The 22,083-nt window shown below is 42.3% G+C and overlaps 1 protein-coding gene across 9 annotated transcripts in view; it reads right to left on the bottom strand.

Moving 5' to 3' along the window:
• The window catches only part of ACTR3B (actin related protein 3B), a 132,551-nt gene that overhangs the window by 78,192 nt on the left and 32,276 nt on the right, over positions 1-22,083 (bottom strand). For 8 of the 9 annotated variants that reach the window (XM_062192903.1, XM_062192896.1, XM_062192897.1 and 5 more), the window contains exon 2: positions 15,290-15,345. The exons of the other annotated variant lie outside the window; for it this stretch is intronic. Coding sequence is in view for 6 of the 8 variants with exons in the window: in XM_062192896.1 (XP_062048880.1) it covers positions 15,290-15,345 (56 nt within the window). In the remaining 2 variants the exon portion in view is untranslated. The remainder of the gene's footprint in view (positions 1-15,289; positions 15,346-22,083) is intronic. 9 annotated transcript variants of the gene reach the window in all.

Here is a 22,083-nt window from a genome sequence, read left to right as displayed (position 1 = left end):
GTTAGGTTTTTTTTTTTTTAATATTTATTTATTTTATTTGAAAGAGAGAAAGAGATCTTCCATCCATTGGTTCACTCCCCAAATGACTGCAACAGCCAGGCCTGGGTTAGGCTGAAGCTTGGAGCCAGGAGCCTCCTCTGAGTCTCCCACCTGGTACAGAGGCCCAGGGACCATCTCAAGCACATTAGTAAGGAGCTGGATCAGAAGTAGAGCAGCTGGAACTCGAACCAGTGCCCATATGGGATGCTGGTGTCACAGGAAGTGGCTTAACCCACTATACCACAATGCTGACTCCGAACTTGTTTTTGACAATTAAGTATAAGGCCACTGAATGAGTAGCCAAGAAGGCGATTTTAGCAACGTTTACTGAAAGAGCATGAAGACAGGAATTCCTAATCAGGAGGGATAGAATTCTACTACATACTGGGGGTTTATATATGTAAAACAACAAGAGATTTTTCACAGACCAAAGGAAGAATTTTATATTAGGACCTGTCAAGGGAATTATTTATTTTTTCCATACTCTTGAAACTGATCACTGATACATGGTTAAGATAAATTGGTTACCTGGCCATTTGCTCTGGCCTGGAACCAGAGCAAATGCCTTTACATTACAAGGCTTACTTTCCCAACTGGATTGATAAAAGCCATCTACATTATAGGTGAGGCCCTTTGCCCTCTCCCTGTCTGGCACTTCCCACTTTTAACTCCAACAGTAACATGGAGATCATCCCCCAGCTGAGTGCCACCAAAGGCCAAGGGGAGAACCTGAACTTCAATCCCAAACTGGCAGCAACATTCAGACCCTCCTAACATACTTAAAATGTCCAGATTTTAATTTTAAAATCTCTTACCATAACAAGAATCAGGAACATCTCAAGGAAAACGAGAAAAGACAACTGACAGGCAAGAATACTAATGTGACACAGGTATTACAACTATCAAACAAGGATTTGGGGAGCCATCATGAAATGTTTAAATAAACAAATGAAAAAGAAAAAAAAAAGAAAATCTCAGCAACGAAATATAAAGTCACAGCAAATTAACAGAAGATATAACAAATTCCCATATGCAAATTTTAGAACAAAAAAATAAATTGATTGAAATAACTATCTCGGTTCCAAGATGGCAGAGTAGGGAAGGAGCTTGCTGCTCTAGCCCAGAAGAAGATAGTTTTTAAAAAATGGAGATAGTGTAGTCTCAGGGAAAAAATGGCAGAGGAAGCTCTACTGAAATTAGAGGGACACAGTGGACCTACGTGGAGGGTGTGGGCCCCCACGGCTCGGGACTCCAACAGTGGAGAGCCTACAAACCAGCGCTGGAAAGTGAAGTGAGACCAGACTGCAGCAGCCCAACCAATGGCAAAAAAGCACCAGGAAAAGCATAAAGGGAACCAGGCATGGAGCCACGTGGAGGAAAGTGCACCAGCCAAACTAAAGGAGAAAAAAAGGAAAAAGAAAAAAGAAAAAGGATGGGACGGACATGTTTCTCTCTCTCCAATCACTTTACAAAGGCATAGTGTAACAAGCCAATAGAGAGGGTGCCATTTTGGACATACGTAACAGCTGCACCAGCTCGTGTCTGCACCCAGCAAACAGCCGAGCTAAGACTCCTGACCCTGGTAGAGAGAACTAACAGGAGGCTAGGAGCTTATGACTGTGTGAAGCTTCTGCACCAGGACTATGAAAAAAACGGACAGTGTGTGGGACTTTCAGCAGTCTCAGTGGGAGACTCCACAAGCTCCAGGGTTCCTGGTTACCTGGTGAGTGACATTGCTGGGGAATCTGAACTTACACTGAGGACTGTGCAGATCCTTTGTGTCATCCTTAGGACAGAGCAGATGAATATTATACCCACTGGGGCTAGTGCTCAGGCTCTGGTCTCCACTGAGGAGAGCTCAGCTGAGCAGAATATACCTCCCTTCTGATTAAAAGAGAGAGTGAGAGAGATTTTTTTTTTTTTTTTTTGACAGGCAGAGTGGACAGTGAGAGAGAGAGACAGAGAGAAAGGTCTTCCTTTTGCCGTTGGTTCACCCTCCAATGGCCGCCGCAGTTGGCGCACTGCGGCCGGTGCACCGCGCTGATCCGATGGCAGGAGCAAGGGGCTTCTCCTGGTCTCCCATGGGGTGCAGGACCTAAGCACTTGGGCCATCCTCCACTGCACTCCCTGGCCACAGCAGAGAGCTGGCCTGGAAGAGGGGCAACCGGGACAGAATCCGGTGCCCCGACCGGGACTAGAACCCGGTGTGCCGGCGCCGCAAGGCGGAGGATTAGCCTATTGAGCCACGGCGCCGGCCGAGAGTGAGAGAGATTTACCACACCAAACCTAGGTGTGTCACCTTAGGCACGCCCATAACCCTGGAGAACTGAACAGAGCTCTCTGTCCCCACCCACTGCAAGCCTTTAGAGATTCACTGAAAGCAGACATTCCACTTATCTACAGTCAAGGTACAACAATAAAAGCTGCCACAACAAAAAAAAAAAGAAGAAGAAGAAGGAAGAAGGAAGGAGGGGGAGGGGCAGAAGGGGGAGGAGGTGGAGGAGGAGAAAAGAGAGGGAGGAGAGGGAGGAGCAGGAGAGGAAGGAGGATGGGAAGGAGGAGGGGGAGGAGGGGGAGGGAAGGGGAAGGAAGGGGAGGGGAGAAGAATAGAGGAGGAGGGGGAGGAGGGGAAGGTGGGGGAGGGGAGGAGGGGAAGGAGGGGGAGGGGAAGAGGGGAAGGAGGGAGAGGGGGAGGAGGGGGAAGAGGGGAGGGGGAGGAGGGAAGGGGGAGGAGGGGAGGGGAGGAGGAGGAGGAGGAGAGGAAGGAGGGGGAGGGGAGGAGGGGGAGGGGAGGAGAAGGGGGAGGGGAAGGGGAGGAGAAGGGGGAGGGGAAGGGGAGGAGAAGGGGGAGGGGAAGAGGAGGGAGAGGAGAAGAAACCAACAGTTACCTCCACAAATGCTGAACAATAAACGCACCAATCAAAAAAACAATAAAGAAGACAACATGACACCCCCAAAAGAACACGACACTTCAATACCAGATTGGGAAGACAAGGAGATAGAAGAAATGGAACTCAAAAATGATCATAAGATTACATAGAAGTAATCAAAAGCAAACAAACTACTGAAATCCATGCAGGACATCAAAGAAAATTTCTCCCATGAAATTGAGATCTAAAGAGGAATCAAAATGAAATGAAGAATTCAATAGACATGAAATTGAGATCTTAAAGAAAAATCAAAACAAAATGAAGAATTCAACAGAACAAATAAAAAATGCAGTGGACAGCCTTAAAAACAGAATTGGTGATGCAGAAGAGAAAATATTGGATTCAGAAGACAAAGCACAGGAAAGTATACAGTCAAACCAAAGACATGAAGAGGAAATTAGAAAACTAAAAAGCACTGTTGGGAATCTACAGGATACTATAAAATAAAAAGATACGGGTTCTAGGAGTTCCTGAAGGCATGGAGAGAAAGGATCAGAAGGCCTTTTTAGTGAAATATTAGCAGAAAACTTCCCAGGTTTGAAGAAAGAAAGGGACATCCAAATATCAGAAGCACACAGAACTTCCAATAGACATGACCAGAAAAGATCCTCACCACAACACATTGTAATCAAATTCACCATAGTGAAACATAAAGAGAAGATTCTAAAATCTGAACAAGAGAATCACTAGATTACTTTCAGAGAATCTCCAGTCAGAGTCACAGTGGACTTCTCATCAGAAACCCTACAGGCTAGAAGGGAATGGCAAGATATAGTCCAAGTCTTAAGAGAAAAAACTGTCATCCCAGAATATTAAACCCTTTAAAGCTCTCATTTGTGACATTCCATAACTAGTCTTCAAACAGTACTTTATACTTTGTGTGTGTGTAAATGCAAACTTGAAATCTTTACTTAGTATAGTGTTGATCTTCTGTATATAAAGATAATTAAAAATGAATCTTATTGAAAAATGGGATAGAAGAGGGAGTAGAGTGTGGGACAGGTATGGGGGTGGGAGGGTGGGTATGGGGAGAAGAACCGCTATATTCCAGAAGCTGTACCTATGAAATTTATATTTATTAAATAAATGCTTTCTTAAAAAATGATAGAATTTAAAAAACTAATAAATTTATACTTAATGAAGAACAATGTTTAAGTTCTGTTTCTTAAAAAATTATATGGATATATAGAATGTGAAGAACTAAAATATACAGCCTATTTTCCTATATGCTAGTATCAAAAAGTCATGTGAGAGCAATCTGAGGAAGATTATCAGGAACAGTACCACCAAAGAACTAAGATTTAAACTCTGTATCTTTAAAAAAAAAAAAAAGATTTATTTGTTTATTTGAAAGGCAGAGTTACACAGAGAAAGAAGAAGAGGCAGAGAGAGAGAGAGCAGTCTTCCATCCGCTGGTTCACTCCCCAACTGGCCACAACGGCCAGAGCTGTGCAGATCCAAAGCCAGGAGCAGGAGCTTCTTCTGCATCTTCCTCGTGGGTGCAGGGGCCCAAGGACTTGGACCATCCTCTACTGCTTTCCCAGGCCACAGCAGAGCTGGATTGGAAGTAGAGCAGCCAGGACTCAAACCAGCACCCATACTGGATGCGGTGCTGCAGGTTACCCACTACATGATGGCACCAGCCCCTAAACCCTGTATCTTAAAACTACTTGCCGGGCCGGTGTCGTGGCTCACTTGGTTAATCCTCCACCTAAAGTGTGGCATCCCATATAGGCGCCAGGTTCTAGTCCCGGTTGCTCCTCTTCCAGTCCAGCTCTCTGCTATGGCCCGGGAAGGCAGTGGAAGATGGCCCAAGTGCTTGGGCCCTGCACCCGCATGGGAGACCAGGAGAAGCACCTGGTTCCTGGCTTCGGATCAGCACAGCGCCAGTCATGGTGGCCATTTGGGGAGTGAACCAATGGAAGGAAGACCTTTCTCTCTGTCTCTCTTTCTCACTGTCTAACTCTATCTGTCAAATAAATAAATAAATAAAATCACTTACCAATAGCAGGCAACAGGCACAATAGTAGTTTTTAAAGTAAAAATCTCCAGTATATTTCTCAAAAGCACATTAAATACTTTATTAAAACTTAAAGGAATAAAGAATTCCTGTCTTATACAAACTGTTCCAGAGAATAAAAAGTAAGCTAACTCATTTTATGAAGCCAAAATAATCCTGATACATCAATCAGACCAAAACAGTAAAAGAAGTGAACATCACAGTAGAGGATGGCCCAAGTCCTTGGGCCCCTGCATCCACGTGGGAGATGCAGAAGAAGCTCCTGCTCCTGGCTTTCAATCGGCGCAGCTCTGGCCGTTGCAGCCAGTTGGGGAGTGAACCAGTGGGTGGAAGACTGCGCTCTCTCTCTCTCTCTCTCTCTCTCTCTCTCTCTCTGCCTCTTCTTCTTTCTCTGTGTAACTCTGCCTTTCAAATAAATAAATAAATCTTTTAAAAAAAAAAAAGATACAGAGTTTATATCTAAATCTATGGCATAGCAGGTAAAGCCACCGCCTGCAGTGCCAGCATCCCATATGAGAGCCAGTTCGAGTCCCAACTGCTCCACTTTCCATCCAGCTCTCTTCTATGGCCTGGGAAAGCAGAAAATGGCCAAAGTTGCTGGGCCCCTGCACCTGTGTGGGAGACCAGGAAGAAGCTCCTGGCTCCTGCCTTCAGATCAGCACAGCTACAGCCATTGTGGCCAGTTGGGGAGTGAATCAGCAGATGGAAGACCTACCTCTCTCTCTCTACCTCTCTCTCTCTCTCTGCCTCTGCCTCTCTGTAACTCTGCCTTTCAAATACATAAATAATCCTTTAGGAAAACAAAAAAAGGAAATAAACATCACAGACCAATCTCATTTTTGAACAGTGATGTAAAACTCCCAAACACAGTTAACATGTTACATATGGCATTTTGGTCAACAACTGACCACATATGCAACAACATGGTTCTCTTAGTTTGTGTAAGTACACCTTATCACATTTGCCAACAGCAAAACCACCTAATGACACACCTGTCAGAATCTCCATCATTAAGCAATGCAAAGTTCTAAATATTTGGAAATACAGTTCAGCATGTAATTTGTATTTCATAACCAAATAGGATTTGTCCCAAAAATCAAATACATTAACTGTTCAATATCTGAAAATATATTCATGTAATTCATCATATTAAAATGCAAATGTCAAAAACCATATGATCATCTCAATAAAAAAAATGTCTTAAATAAAGGTCAATACTCATTCATGATTAAAAAAACAATTCTGTGTTAGTTCAAGTCTGGGCTACTCTGTTTCCCATCCAGCTTCCAACTAATATGATCCTAGGAGGCAGAAGGTCATGACTCAAGTACTTGGGCCCCTGAAACCCATATAGAAGACCAAGACGGAATTCTAGGCTCCCGGCTTCAGCCTGGCCTAACCTTCATGTTGCCAGCATTTGGGGAGTGAACCAGCAGATGAAAGATATCTCTCCCCCCCTACCCCTCTTACTCTCTTTCAAATAGATAAAAATAAACAAACAATTTAAAATTTAAAAACTCGGGCTGGTGCTATGGTATAGTAGGTTAAGCCTCCACCTGTGGCATCTGCATCTCATATGGGCACTGGTTCGTTTCCCAGCTATTCCTCTTCCAATCCAGCTCTCTACTAATGGCCTGTGAAAGCATGGGAGGATGGCTCAAGTGCCTGGACCCCTGCAGCCAGGTGGGAGACCCAGAATAAGCTCCTGACTCCTGGCTTTGGATCGGCTCAGCTCCAGCCAGCTGTTGCAGCCATTTGGATAGTAAACCAGCAGATGGACAACCTTTCTCTGTCTCTCCCTCTCTCTGTAACTCTGCCTTTCAAATAAATAAATCTTTAAATAAACAAATAAAAGTTTAAAAAAAATTTTAAAACTCTGATTAAACTAGGAATAGAAGAGCACTGTTTTAATCCGAAAAGTATTTCCATAAAAAAAATACAGCAGGGGCAAGCATTGTGGCTTAGCAAGTAAGGCCACCTGCAAACTTGGCATCCCATATGGGCATAGGTTCATGTCTTGGCTGCTCTACTTCCAAGCTAACTCCCAGCTAACGGCCCGGGAAAACCAATGGAAGACAGCCCAGGTGTTTGAGCCCCTGAACCGGATAAAGCTCCTGGCTTCAGCCTGGCCAGCCCTGGACATTGTGGCCATCTGGGGAGGGAACAGGCAGATGAAAGATCCACCTCTGTCTCTCCCTCTCTCTGTGTAGCTTTCACTTTCAAATAAATAAATAATTTTTTTGACAGGCAGAGTGGACAGTGAGAGAGAGACAGAGAGAAAGGTCTTCCTTTTCCGTTGGTTCACCCCCCAATGGCCGCCGCGGCCGGCGCGCTACAGCCGGCGCACCGCGCTGATCCGAAGCCAGGAGCCAGGTGCTTCCTCCTGGTCTCCCATGCGGGTGCAGGGCCCAAGCACTTGGGCCATCCTCCACTGCCTTCCAGGGCCACAGCAGAGAGCTGGACTGGAAGAGGAGCAACTGGGACAGAATCCGGCACCCCGACCTGGATAGAACCTGCTGTGCCAGTGCTGCAGGCGGAGGATTAGCCTCACGGCGCCAGCCAAATATATAAATTTTTAAAAACTACAACAATCACTAACAAAACACTAAAATCTCATTTTTCTTCAAAGTCAGAAAAACAAAAGCATGTGCTATCTCCAGTTCTAGTAAGCATTTTAGCAGAAGTTCTAGCCAACTTAACAAAGTCAAGAAAATAATTATGAAGTATTAGGATTGGTCAATATAAAATAACCACTGTTTGCTGGCAATGCAATAGTCTGCGAAAAAAAAAAAACTAAAAGAATCTTCATACTATTTAGAACAAGAAAGAGAGGTCAGCAAGATTGTTGAACTCAAAAATAGCTTAGAAACTTCAGTGGCATTCCCTTATGCTGGCAACAAACACCTAGAAGATATAGTGTTTTTTTAATTTCACAACAGCAACAAAAACATAAAGGCACCCAAAAATAACTCTAGCAAAACGCATTTAAGAGCTTTTCAAAGAATACTATAAAATATTACTGAAAAACATGAGTCATAAATTAAAAAAAAAAACATGTAACCATATTCATGAACAGAATACTGAATTCACAAACAATAATATTCAATTTCCATTCATGAATGTCAAATTTTATGTCAATTCTTCCCAAATTAATCTATACATAATGCGTTTCTAATAAAAACCTCATTATAATTTTTCATGAAACTGAAATTGATTCTAAAATTTCTTGTAATGTATAATGACCAAAACAAATTTAAGAAAGAAAAATGAGAAGCAACTACATCCCTAAATAAATTAAAATATGAACAAAGTAACAGCATTTAACACTGCAAACCTGGGGCAGAGATAGAAACAAAATAAAGACAAACAAAAGACAACAAAATATATATTTCCAACCATATATGGTACCTCAATATGACCAAAGAGACATGGGAACTGAAATGCACTCTTCAATAAATGGAATTGGAAAAACTGACCTTCAACTCGTAAAACAAAATTAGCATCATATTCAAAAAATAAACTCAAAATTTTCTTAAGGGTGGCCATTGTACCACAGCAGGTTAAGCCACTGTTTGGAACACCCATACCTTATACTGGAGTCCCAGGGTTTGAGTCCTGCCCCCATGTTGGTTCCAACTTCCTAATGCCCAAAGTAGGAGGCAGCAGGTGATGGCTTAAGTTCTGGGGTCCATGCCACCCACATGGGAGACCCAGATTGAGTTCCAGGCTCCTGGATTCAGCCTGACCCAACCCCAGCTGTTGTAGGCATTTGGGAAATGAACAGTGGATAGAAGAGATCTCCCTCCCTCCCTCCCTCTGTCACTCTGCCTTTCAAGTAAATAAAAATAAACACCTTTTAAGTTTTTCTTTAAAAATATATAAAAATTCTTTGTGATTTTAAAATACAAATGCATTTTTTAATGTCAGTGAATTATAAAAGACTGAAAACTCCATTGTAACCCATAAGCTGTACTTTGGAAATTTATATTCATTAAATAAAAGTTTAATTAAAAAAAAAAGGCTGAAAACTGAGCAAATCAAAATTTGAAATTTCCAGGCATTTTTAAAATGTCAAAACAGGAAAAGATATATACAACAAATTACTATTTGACATAAAAAGAGTTTCTATAACTCCATAAAAAACGTTCAAAAAGGGGGAGACATTTGGCACAGCCATGAATTCTCCACATGGGACACTATACCAGGGTGCCAATTTTTTTTTAAAGATGTATTTTATTTATATGAAAGACAGAGTACAAAGTAAGAGGTAGAGCCAGAGAGAGGTTTTCCATTCCATTGGTTCACTCCCCAAATGACCACAATGGCCAGAGCTGAGCTGAGCTGATCCGAAGCCAGGAACAGGAGCTTCTTCCAGGTCTCCCACGCAGGTGCTTGGGACATCTTCTACTGCTTTCTCAGGCCATTGCAGAGAGCTGAATGGGAAGAGGAGCAGCTGGGGCTCAAACCGGCACCCATATGGGATGCTGGCGCTGCAGGCTGGGGCTTTCATCTGCTGCGCCACAGCACCGGCCCCTACCAGGGTGCCAATTTCAAGTCCCTACAACTCCACTTCTGATAAAGCACATCGTTGGAGGCAGCAGATGATGGCTAAGTCCTTGGGTTCCTGCCATCCATGTGGGAGACTAGCATTGAGGTTCAAGCTCTTGGCTTTGGCCTGTCCAAAAATGCCTGACTGTTGCAGGCCTTTGGAGAGTACACTAGCAGACCAAAAATCTGTCTCTCTCTCTGCCTTTCAAATACACTGAAAATAAAGACCAAAAAAAACGCAATTTTTAAAATGGGCAGATATAGGCAGACAATAAAAGGTATTCAAAGAAACAGAAGTATTCCAAATCAGCTGTCATTTTACACTTGTCAAACCACTGTCAAGATGTGCAGAAGCAGAAACTCAACACACTGCTGGTAGGAACACAAAGCTGTATAACTATATGGAAGAGCAACCTGGCAATAAACAACAAGGGTGAAGAGGTGCACAGCGTACGAGGACATAAGTTCATTTTTCAATCATATTCCTCTTGGGACATAAGGAGACATTTACTGCACCATTCTATGTAATAGAAAAAGCTGGGGAAAATCCATATTATCATTTTTTAAAAGATTTATTTATTTATTTGAAAGTCAGAGTTACACAGAGAGAGAAGGAGAGCAGAGAGAGAGAGAGATCAGTTGGTCTTCAACCTACTGGTCCACTCCCCAATTGGCTGCAATGGCCAAAGCTGTGCTGATCTGAAGCCAGCAGCCAGGAGCCTCCTCCAAGTCTCCCATCTAGGTTCAAGGGCCCACGGACATGGGCCATCTTCTATTGCTTCCCAAGCCATAGCAGAGAGCTGGATTGGAAGTGTAGCAGCCGGGACTTGAACCAGTAACCATATGGGATGCCAGCACTGCAGGCGGCAGCTTTACCTGCTATGCCATAGCACCAGCCCCCAAAAAAATCTGTATTTAAAAAATGCTGTATACTCATGTTAGAATTCTGATCTAGATCTATATATATCAGCACTGAAAAATCTAAGAAAAAAATATTGAAGGTTTTTTTTGTTTGTTTAAAAAAAAAAACCACACAATTAGAGTGGTAACATTTTTGAAAATGTTTAAATTCAAAAAATAATGGATCTTTTTATTTACGATATAAAGAAAAGACATGGACTGGAAACCCACCAGAAAATATCCTCTAGGGTAGAAAGTGGGGAAGAGAGGACAAAGAAAGAGAAGAAAAGGACTGGGAAGGAAAAGAGAGGGGCTGGTACTCCTATTACATGTTATTTAGCATTAATTTACTCTGACACGAGGATGAAATATTAGCGTGTGTTCATTTGGGGTGTGAGTCTGTTACACATTCCTTTGCATTTTTTTGTTTTTTTTTGCCAAGACTAAAATTTTAAGAGTCTATTTAATGAAAACTAAAAACATCTCAGGGTTCAACTTCTACCTCCAGTCTAGGTCTCCTCTCTGAGCATTTAAAATCTTTTACCCAGTTCCTATTAGACCGTTATACCTGAACTCTTGAGATACCAAACTGTCTAAAATGTCCTGATTTCTTCTGCTTCATCCTCTTTCTACTGATGTGTTCACCACACATTCCTCTGACTCCCAACAGTCTCCAACCACTTGGATGCTGTGCCGGAGTGGGTTGAGCAGCCACCTGTGGTACCAGCATCCCATATGGGCCCTGGTTCAAGTCCTGGCTGCTCCACTTCTGATCCAGCTTCCTGCAAATGTGCCTGGGAAAGCAGTGGAAGATGGCCCAAGTGCTTGGGTCCCTGTACCCACAAGGGAGACCTGGAAGAAGCTCCTGGCTCCTGGCTCCTGGCTTTGGCTTGGCCCAGCCCCAGCTGTTGTGGCCATCTGGAGAGTGAACCAGCAAATGAAAGATCTCTTTCTCTCTCTCTCTCTCTCACTATCACTATCACTATCATTATTTCTATCTCTCTGGATCTCTGTCTTCAAATAAAATAAATCTTTTTAAAAAACAGTAAGGAAAAAATTTCTTTAATCAAGTAAATTCTGCACATAGACTCAACAGCCCAGGTACAAGCAGAGCTTCGTGCCTCTTTAGTTCCAAGAGCCAGGTCCCTGAGGGAAGCCTCAAAAACAGTGTGAACATTCCTGCTCTGCAAAATGGAAGTGGAATTCCTGACCAGGAAGCAGCAAGCATTGAATCTGGTGGTAAAGATGTCCCACATCAGGGTCTCAGCTTTGGTTCCCAACTCCAGATTCCTGTCAGTGCAGACCCTGGGCAGCTCAAGCAACTGGATTCCTGCCTCCCATGTAGGAATATATACCTGGAGCCTGGCCTGGGGTGTGGCCTGGCCTAGGCCCAGCCAGTGGGAGAGTCTGAGGAGCAGATCACCAAATGGGAGCTCTGTCTTATGCCTCCTTCCTTCCTTCTTTCCTTCTCTCTCTCTCTCTCTCTCTCTCCTTCTCAAGTAAACTTTTAAAATTCTTTTTAAAAAAGTTAAGTCCTTTATTGGGTTAGGCATTGTGGCACAGAAGATTAAGCCACCACATGGGCTGCCCACATCCCATATTGAAGTGCTGGTTCAAGTCCCAACTATTCCACTTTTAATCCAGCTTCCTGCTAATACACCTGGGAAGGCAGCAGATGATGGCCCAAGTATTCTTGGCTTCTGGGCTCAGGCTGGCCCAGCCCTCGCTGTTGTGGGCATCTGGGGAGTGAGCTAACAGATGGAAGATGTCTTTCTCTCCCTGTCTCTCCGCCTTTCAAATATGTATATATACATACACACACACACATATATACACACACATACATATATATATATATATATATATATATGTATTTTTTTTAAGTTCTTCATCTAGGTCCCTGCTCCACATTTCCAACCACATCTCCTGCAACCCTGGCCCACTCTGCTCTCTAACACTGGCTGTCCTTATACTTCACATACACTCACTCTGACCAGCCTCTTTGCTCATCAGGATCATAAAATCTTACTCCAACACTTACCACACTCCTATACATGCACCTGCTTCATCCCCCTTTTCTCTTCTGATACAACATTAGCATGTATGTTTCAAACTGTCTTTTGATGGGTTCTCTGAAACCAGAAAAATGCTTCTATTTCCAGTGCCAAAAAAATCTGCAGGTCATTGCTCAAAGGAAGCCAAGACCCTCTATCCCTGCACCCTCACTTTTGCCCAAACATCTTCTAACCTTACCTCCTGGGGCCTCTCTAACCCATGCAACCAATTCAGCCAACAATGTAACTGTTCTTTTACTCCCACCTCTTTGACATTTTTATCTTCTTTTCAGCTTCTGCCACTGTTAAGGTTCTGACAATACCAGTGTGAATTCTCCTGCCTTTTGACAGTGAATGAAATCCTGCTAATAACTGTCTTTAATTCCCCTCCCTATAAAAGACAGGTTAAATGGGGCACCCAGCTAAATGTTACTGACAGTTTTAAATGCCAGCATATTAAAGCAAAAGGTGCAAGGTCAGTCTTTTCTAATTGTTGCACTTAAGAAGGTTAAAATCTAATCTTCAGCTTTGAAAAGGTAGAAAGTCTAATTTATCAACTCAACATGAAATGATAAAGTTCTAGGGCATTCACATTAATAAAATTCACAAAAGGCTGATTCATCTTACAGAAGGCCAAATCAACTAAGTCACATTCCCACAAAACACCTGTGTTGCAACCCTAACCCCTAATGTGACTGCATTTAGACACAGGATCTTCAGGGAGATAATCAAGGTTAAATAATGTTACAGGGTGGGATCTTCAGGTGATAGGAGCAGTAGCCTTAAAGAGGAGGAAGAAATGCCAAAGGAGTTGTCTCCCCCACCCCACCACACTGTTACAGAGAAAAGGCCACGGACACAACCAGAACGTGGTCCTCCTAAAGCTGAGGCGCACCAAAGAACTCACAGCACTTTGAATGTTGACTTCGAGCCTGCAGAACTGCTCGGGCATATGTTGTGGTGCAGCTGGCTCAGCCACCACTTGGGACACTGACACCTCATATCAGAATCCCTGGGATCTAGTCACAGATTGGTGCTGCTGATTCAGTCTTCCACCAATGCACCTGGGAGGTAGTGGATGATGGCCTGAGTACCTGGGTTCCTGCCAGCCATGTAGCAGATCTGGATGGAGTTCTCAACTTCTGATTTCAGCTTGGCCCAGTCCCAGCTGTTGCAGACATTTGGGGAATGAACCAGTGAATGGAAGATCAATCCATCAATCAATCAATCTACCTACCTATCTCTCTCTCTCTCTTTCTATCTCTCCCTGTCACTCTGCCTTTCAAATACATACATAAATCTTAAAAACAAAAGAAGATAAATTGAATTTCTGTTATGCAGGCACCTTCATGTGTGGTGATCTGTTATGGCAGCCCTAGCAGACAAATATCCCAATTTGTTAATTTTAAACGAAGACACAGCATACCACTCAAACTTGTCATCAAGGACAACTCATTCAAAGCATCAAAGTGTTTAGATCTAAAAAATCAAATTCATGGTCAGTTATTCAGCAAGCAAGAAAGTAGGAGGAGATGATTTAAATGTCCTCAAGGAATCTGGAATAGTTTCTAATACTCACTTAAATAGGCTTTTGCCTTCCTTTCAATAAATACTAATCAAACTCCTTACCTTTGGCCTTCTTACATTATCCCTATTCACTGTGGTCTCAAGAGCCTGTCATTACAACAGCCCTGACTCCCTAAGAACTTACAATTACTCAGACCACAACTCACCTTACAAAAGCTACATTTAGGAAGCCAAGTTTCACTTCACTTTTTTTAAGAGATTTATTTATTTATTTATTTATTTGCAAGGAAGAGTTACAGAGAGAGAAAGACAAAGGCAGAGAGAGAGAGAGAAAGAGATCTTCCACCCACTGATTCACTCCCCAAATGGCTGCAACAGTTAGGACTGTGTCAGGCCAAAGCCAGGAGCCTGGAGCTTCTTCTAAGTCTCCCAAATGCTTGGGCCATTTCCCACTGCTTTTCCCAGGACATTAGCAGGCAGCTGGTCCAGAAGTGGAGCAGCTGGATCTCAAACGGGCACCTATATGGGATGTTAGCATCGCAGGTGGTGTGCTTAACCTGCTATGACACCATACTAGGCTATCTTTTCACTCTTGATTAATATACCTTACTCTTAGGCAAACTGTCCCCAAATAATTACCTGGTATTTAGTTTCCACCCTATAAAAAGCTGATCTGACCTTGGGGAGACTCCTCTGGAAAATAAAGGGGAGGTAAGGTAAATTCATACCAAAATGTGAGGACACATTTTAAGCTTATCATTCCCTACAGATTAAAAATTAAAAAACAGAACACTTCTGAACACAATAAAAACACTTGCCAGCCCTCTTATTCCCACAAAAAAGAGAGAGAGAGAAAGAAATCTCCCATAGAATAATAAACAGTGCAATGCAATAGATATTTCAGTCCATGAAAATGCTTATCCAACAACACTATACTTAAAATTATAAATAAGTCTTAAGGAATTAGATCTTTTCCTAGGCTGTTCAAATATGTAAGACTGAAAGAAAGGTCCCTGCCAACCACCCAAGCTGAAATTCTAATGTCAGTGACAAAGGGCTGTATCAGAAAGGGGTCAAGGAACTAGAAAGTTGGCAAAGGAGAATAACATTTACACCCTACAGTGATATTTAGGACTAGAGTCAAAATAAATAAGCAGAACAATCTTTTAAAGGAAGATGGTAAGTAAGTTAACATATGTGAAAAACAGAATGCTTTGAACAATTCTAAGAAATGTTATATGTTATAAACTCGAGGGTAAAGCTTTACTTACATGAAGGAATAATGAACTGTGGCTCAGTGTTGCCTGCGTAGCCAAGCTTGGTATACCTAAAAGCACAAAGTCATCAACACATATTTAGATAATAATATTCTTGTCTATATGCCATTAATGTCTTTTATTATAAATTTTCCAAGTCCTAAAATAACAAGCCTGAGAATATTCCCCTGAAATTACTAAAAAAAAAAAAAAAAAAAAAAAAAAAAATTGTGATCACTGACAATCAAACACTACTTTCAAAGAAGAAAGCAAGCAATTACAAAAACTTAAAATATACTTGTTTCTAATGGAAAAATAGAAACCGATATATCTAGCACAAAAATTACACGTGTATTCCTAGTAACTTTTAAAACTGCTTTCACATTCTTTTATTCTTCACAAAACTTCTGTGCAAGTAGATATAAGGCATATTTTGCAGATGAAAAAACTGAGCCACTGATAAATTAACTAGGCCTCCCAAGGCCAAATAGCTAGTGAACAGCAGAGAGCTCAGATCTAAGCATGCAGGCGATCCCAGCACTAGCTCTCTGGGAAGTATACTTACTTCCCAAACTTCCTGAACTTTAGGGGGTGGGAGGGTAGAAAATGATTACATAACTTCCTTAAAATGTCATGGCATATGTCTAGAGCAGCTCTGCCATCTCCTGAGAATCATCTGACAGGAGCATCTCTTTATCATCTCATTTCAGAAGGAGCCCATTTTCTGTCAAGATACTCTCTGTACGATGGATTCCAAAAGTCGTAACTAAAACAAATGCCAAAATACTACTAGCTGTTCCAAAAGCACTTGCTAATCTCCTAAATATAAAAAGGGGAGGGGTTGAAAAACACCACTCAGACCATCTGCTGGAAATGAAGAGCTGAAAAGCAGTTAAGTAAATTGAAAAACTCATCAGCTCTTCTTTCGTATTAGGACTACTGTAATTAACACTAAGGCATCATTCTGTGAGAATGCTTATATTGAATAAAAATACTTCTTAGCAGTGCTGAAAGTAAATTTATTAATTTTACAAATTATTTCAAGATGCTTTGATATTAAATTTTTTCAATGTGGTAGTATTTCCAAATTCCAATAAATTAATGTTATGACTTCAATGTATTTTCCCATATGCTAACTTTACTATTTAAATATACAATGAATGGATAAGGTTTTGAAAGATGTAAAAATCAAGTTGGGGGGCCAGTGTTGTGGTATAACAGATTAAGCTGCTGCCTGCAATGCCGGCATCCCCTGTGGGCACCAGTTCAAGTCCTGGCTATCCCAGTTCCATCCAGCTCCCTGCCAATGCACCTGGGAAAGGGGAAGATGGCCTGAGTGCTTAGTCCCCGCACTCATGTAGGAGACCCAGAAGAAGCTCCTGGCTCCTAGCTTTGGCCTGGCCCAACACCGGCCATTGTGGCCATTTGTAGAGTGAGCCTGTCTATGGCCATACCACCCTGAACGCACCCGATCTCCTCTGACCTCGGAAACTAAGCAGGGTCAGGCCTGGTTAGTACTTGGATGGGAGAGAGTGAACCAGCAGATGGAAGATCTCTCTCTCTCTCTCTCTCTCTCTCTCTCTCTCCCTGTCTTTGTAACTCCCTTTCAAATATATAAAATAAATCTTAAAAAAAAAAAAAAAACCACCCAGTTGGCTCCCATTAAATCATACCTTTCTGCTCAACCTCAGTAGGATTTGAATTCTTCCTACCCCAGGAGCCAGGACCTGACCAAGTCCCTTGGGTCCTACAAGGCAGCATGTTCTTAAGTCCTCTCAACTTCTACGAACCACAGAGCTGGGAACAGGATGCACAATGTAATGAACCCACAAGTCCCCCACTCCACAGTCACAGACCAACAGAGGAAGTTCAAAGCTCACCCAGAGATAAGGGCTTTTAAGAATGGAAACAAGACTGTACTTTAAAAATTCCAGATGAAGGACAGGAAGTTAACCTATGATAATCGTAGCAGTTAGGATGTGCCCATCCTATATTCAATGTCTGGGTTCAATCCCTGATTCCAGCTTCTGACTCCAGCTGCCTGCTCATGTAGATCCTGGATGGCAGCAATGACAGGTCAAGGAACTCTGTTCCTACCCATGTGGGAGGCCTGGATTGAGTTCCCAGCTGTTGCAGACATTAGTAAAGGTGGACCAGGAGACAGGAGTACTCACTTGTGCACGCTTTCCTCTCTCTCTCTCTCTCTCTCTCTCTCTCTCTCTCTATATATATATATATATATATATATATATATATAGCTTCCTCTCTACCTTTTAAAAAAGATCTTTTTTAAAAAAAATTTTTTAATTCCAGATCATCTCCAACTTGACCATTACTCTGGAATTATATTCCAGACAACAAAAATATAAAATGTGGGCATTTTAGTAGTTAAGACTCTACTTGAGATGCTCACAACCCATACTGAAGTATTTTTGAGTCCCTGCTTCCCTGCTTACCCAGCTTCCTGCAACAGCACATTCTGGGAGTCAGCAGGTGATGGCCCAAGTACTTGAGTCCCTGACACCCACACAGGAGACACTGAAAGAGTTTCTGGGTTCCTCATTTTGGTCTAATGCAGGGATTTAGGGAGTGAACCAGTAGACAGAACATATCTCTTGCTTTCTCATTCTGCCTTTCAAATAAATAAAAATAAATAAAACTTTAATACAAGCATAAAACAAATTACTGACTCAAGGCAAAAAAAAAAAATCTAACAAGCAGACCAAATATCTCTAAAATTATCAAATCTGAAGGTTTTTTTAAAATGTTTTATTTATGGGGCCAGCACTGTGGTGCAGTGGGTTAAAACCCTGGCCTGAAGTGTCGGCATCCCATATGGGCACTGGTTGGAGACTCGGCTGCTCCAGTTCCCATCCAGCTCTCTGCTGTGGCCTGGGAAAGCAGTAGAAGATGGCCCAAATGCTTGGGCCCCTGCACCCAATGTGGGGTACTCGAAAGAAGCTCCTGGCTCCTGGCTTCGGATCGGCACAGCTCTGGCCATTGCAGCCAACTGGGGAGTGAACCCGCTCCTCTCTCTCTCTCTGCCTCTCCTCTCTCTGTGTAACTCTGATTTTCAAATAAATAAATAAATCTTTTAAAAATTTTTAAAATTTATTTACATGAGAAGAAAAGAGTAAGAGATACTTATAGACAGAAACAGAAAGAGGTCCCACGTGCTGGCTCACTGCCCAAATGCCTGTAATGGTCAAGGCTGAGTTGAAGTCAGAGCAGGGAACCAAGAACTCAATCCTGTTCACTCACAAGGGTGGCAGGAACCCAGTTACTTCAGCCATCACAGCTGTCCTCCTGGGTCTGCATTAGCCGGCTGCTGGAGTCAGGAGCCAGAGAAAGGTATTGAACCAGGCACTCCCATGTGGGATGCAGGCATTTAACCACCAAGCTAAATGCTGATCTGAATCTTTGTGTTTCTAACAAGGCACATCACCCATTGCCCCCCAAGAATGTGCACCTTGCACTTAAGTAAATTCACCTGCCCACATAGCTAGGGTATGAGTCCTGGGATGACTTGAATTGGGTGCTCTTTCATGGTTCCATCTGTACCTCCTGGCACTGTACCTAGCACATGGCAGATATTCCGTAATATCTGCTGAGTGAATTCTTCCAGATGTAAAGAAAGGTAATCACTGTCAAAGTGCTGGGGAAAGGGTCAAAGTTTGAGAGGGGGACACTGAAGGTAAGAAAAAAAGTTAGATGCAACGAAAAACAGAAAAGACAACAGACATCACCTAATATAATCTCCTCCTTATAGATGAGGAAACACCTATCTGGGATGTTTAATTTAAAAAAAAAAAAAACTGAAAAAAGATGGCACACCATTAACATTTACTAAAGTTAGGTGCTAAGTATCAGTCACGTTTACTATATTATTTTCGTATTTTAAGTATGTTGTATGAGATAAGACAATGCACTTTGGCACCAGACTGCCTGGATTCAATTCCCAGCTCTTCTATTTGGCAAAATCATAACTTCGGGCAAGTCACTTTACCTATGTGTACGTCTCCCCATCTGTAAAATGGGAATAATAATACAAGCTAGGATTACTATGAAGAGAGTGAGCAAACATACATAAAAACGTTAAAACAATGCTGTCTATACAATTTTTAGTTTCTAATTTTTCTGTGTATTTGAAATATTCACTTATTCAAATTTGGAAAAGTTGAAAAAAGAAGAATCCATGTGCCCTGTGTCCTCAGTACTCATTCTGTCTGCTGTATACCAGAGTCTAATTTGTACAGTGGTGGAAATGAAATGCACACATGAATGGCAACTCCAGTAGGGACCAGACACCCTGCAACAACTAGTCTCCTCTCCCTTCCAGCTCTTTAAATTTTATTCATTCATTCTTTCATTTGAAAGAGAGACAGAGACAGAGGCTCTTTCTTCTGCTGATTCACTCCTTAAATGCTCAGTTGGGGTCAGGGGCTGCAGCTGGACTAAGCTGAAACCAGCAACCAGCAACTCCATCCAGGTCTCCCACATGAGTATCAGGGACTCTAGTACTTGGGTCCACAACTCCTCAACTCATCTAAATACTGATGATGCCACTCAGCAACAGGTGCTGAAATACTCAGATTCTGAAGCCACAGCATTCTTTTAGAAAGAAGAATCTTGAAAGGAGACCTCAGTCACAGAGTTGCCCAGTAACACTGAGCAAACAATGATTTTTGTGACTGCCACAAAGCAACATGAAGAAACATTCATATTCTCATGTACGAACAACTTGCTATGAAATATTCCCTCTCCCTATTAGCAGAACTGAAGCCATTTTTTAAAAGGCACAAACTATTCAGATCACTTTATTGTAATTTCATATCTTTTAATTTTTGTTTTTCCATATAAACATATTTTAACAAATACACTTGAGGTTTTGTTATACTAAATAATTACAATGTAATGAATGTCAAATTACACAGTTCAAAAAGAGACATTCTAGTTCAAATTTTTAATAAAATCTGCATCAACACAGGCTCATAGCAAGCACTGAAAATGTAACCTAAAAAGTACACATTCTCAAATTCTTTCCTAGGAGGATAATCCAATGCTATATTAGTATGCTGCCTTAGAGATGAGCTTGTAACAGTTCAAAGACATCAAGAGCAGGACCCAAAAATAATCAACAAGCAAAACATAATTCTTACATATGGAGACTACTCCTCCAATACACCATTTCTGAAAACCTTATTTCAACCAGTTTACTAGCTAGAAACTATGTAGCAGGCACTGCATTAGTCACTGAGGGTACCAGGTTGGGGCCAAACACTTTTGGCCCTCAGCCTCAAAGTGTTTTCTCAAAATTTTACCTAACTTTTGGCCGGCGCCGCGGCTCACTAGGCTAATCCTCCGCCTTGCGGCGCCAGCACACCGGGTTCTAGTCCCGGTCGGGGCACCGGATTCTGTCCCGGTTGCCCCCCTTCCAGGCCAGCTCTCTGCTGTGGCCAGGGAGTGCAGTGGAGGATGGCCCAAGTGCTTGGGCCCTGCACCCCATGGGAGACCAGGAGAAGCCCCTTGCTCCTGCCATCGGATCAGCGCGGTGCACCAGTCGCAGCGCACCAACCGCGGCGGCCATTGGAGGGTGAACCAACGGCAAAAGGAAGACCTTTCTCTCTGTCTCTCTCTCTCACTGTCCACTCTGCCTGTAAAAAAAAAAAAAAAAAAAAAAAAAAAAAAAAAAAATTTACCTAACTTTTTAAGTAAAAAAATAAATCTTCAAAAAAATGTTTACCTATGACAAAGATAACTTCAAAATCAAGTTTTCAGTTGTAGCATGGACTACTGCCTCTGGAAGGCAAGTTTAAAGTCATCTGGATAGGCATTCACGAAGAATCAGCTCCAGCTGAGAAGCCCCTCCAGTACAGATTCCCAGGGCCTGTGCAAGGCTCATTGACGGCAATCTCCAGAAGACAAGAATGGACATCCACCATGGTTCTGACAGTCAACCAGCTTGGAATCACTGACCTACACTACACCACATGTGCTCACCATTAACATTTCTATATAACGCAAGCTCCCAATGGCATGTCCACATTCTTACAAAATCTTCTACCACTCACCACATTTACCAAATGAAATAATGCTGAAGTTTAATACCGGTCAGAAGTTCTGAAGAAAAGACTCAAATGTATCAATTTTGTCTTATTATTTAAACAATGTGTGTTGAAGGTATTGTGTGGAAAAGAATGTAGAAGTGCTTTTCAACTCAAAGTATTCATGTAGTTAAGGGGGAGGCTTTGTCCCACAATGCCTACATCCCATATGAGCACCGATTCAAATCTTGGCTGCTCCACTTCAGATCCAGCTCCTGCTAATGTACCTGGGAAAACAACAGAGGATGGCCCAAGTGCTTGGACCCCTGTCACTCACATGGGAGACATGGATGGAATTCTAGGCTCCTGGCTTCTGCCTGGCCCAGCCTTAGACGTTGCAGCTATTTGGGTCTGAACCAGCAGTTGGAATCTCTCTCTCTCTCTCTCTCTCTCTCTCTCTCTGTCTCCTCTCTGTGTAACTCTGCCTTTCAAACAAATAAATTTTTAAAACAAAAATAAAAATAAAGAAGTAATGGTGGTTAGGGAGAGTCCAGGCTGAACTTCCTAATGAAAAGTTTAAAACAGAAACATTTACTTCTTAGAAAAGGCAGAGGGTTAGGGAAAGAATCTCTCAAACTAAAAAATAATGAAACATTAAAAGCATCCTGTAGGGCCAGCACTATGTGCAGCAGTTCAAGTCTCAGATGCTCCACTTCCAACCCACCTCTCTGCTAATGCACCTGGGACAGCAGTAGAAGATGGCTG

This window comes from Lepus europaeus, chromosome 5 (genome assembly GCF_033115175.1).
Source record: "Lepus europaeus isolate LE1 chromosome 5, mLepTim1.pri, whole genome shotgun sequence".
Lineage (NCBI taxonomy): Eukaryota > Metazoa > Chordata > Mammalia > Lagomorpha > Leporidae > Lepus > Lepus europaeus.
Note: the sequence above shows the minus strand (reverse complement) of the source record. Positions and strands in the feature narration are given on the sequence as shown.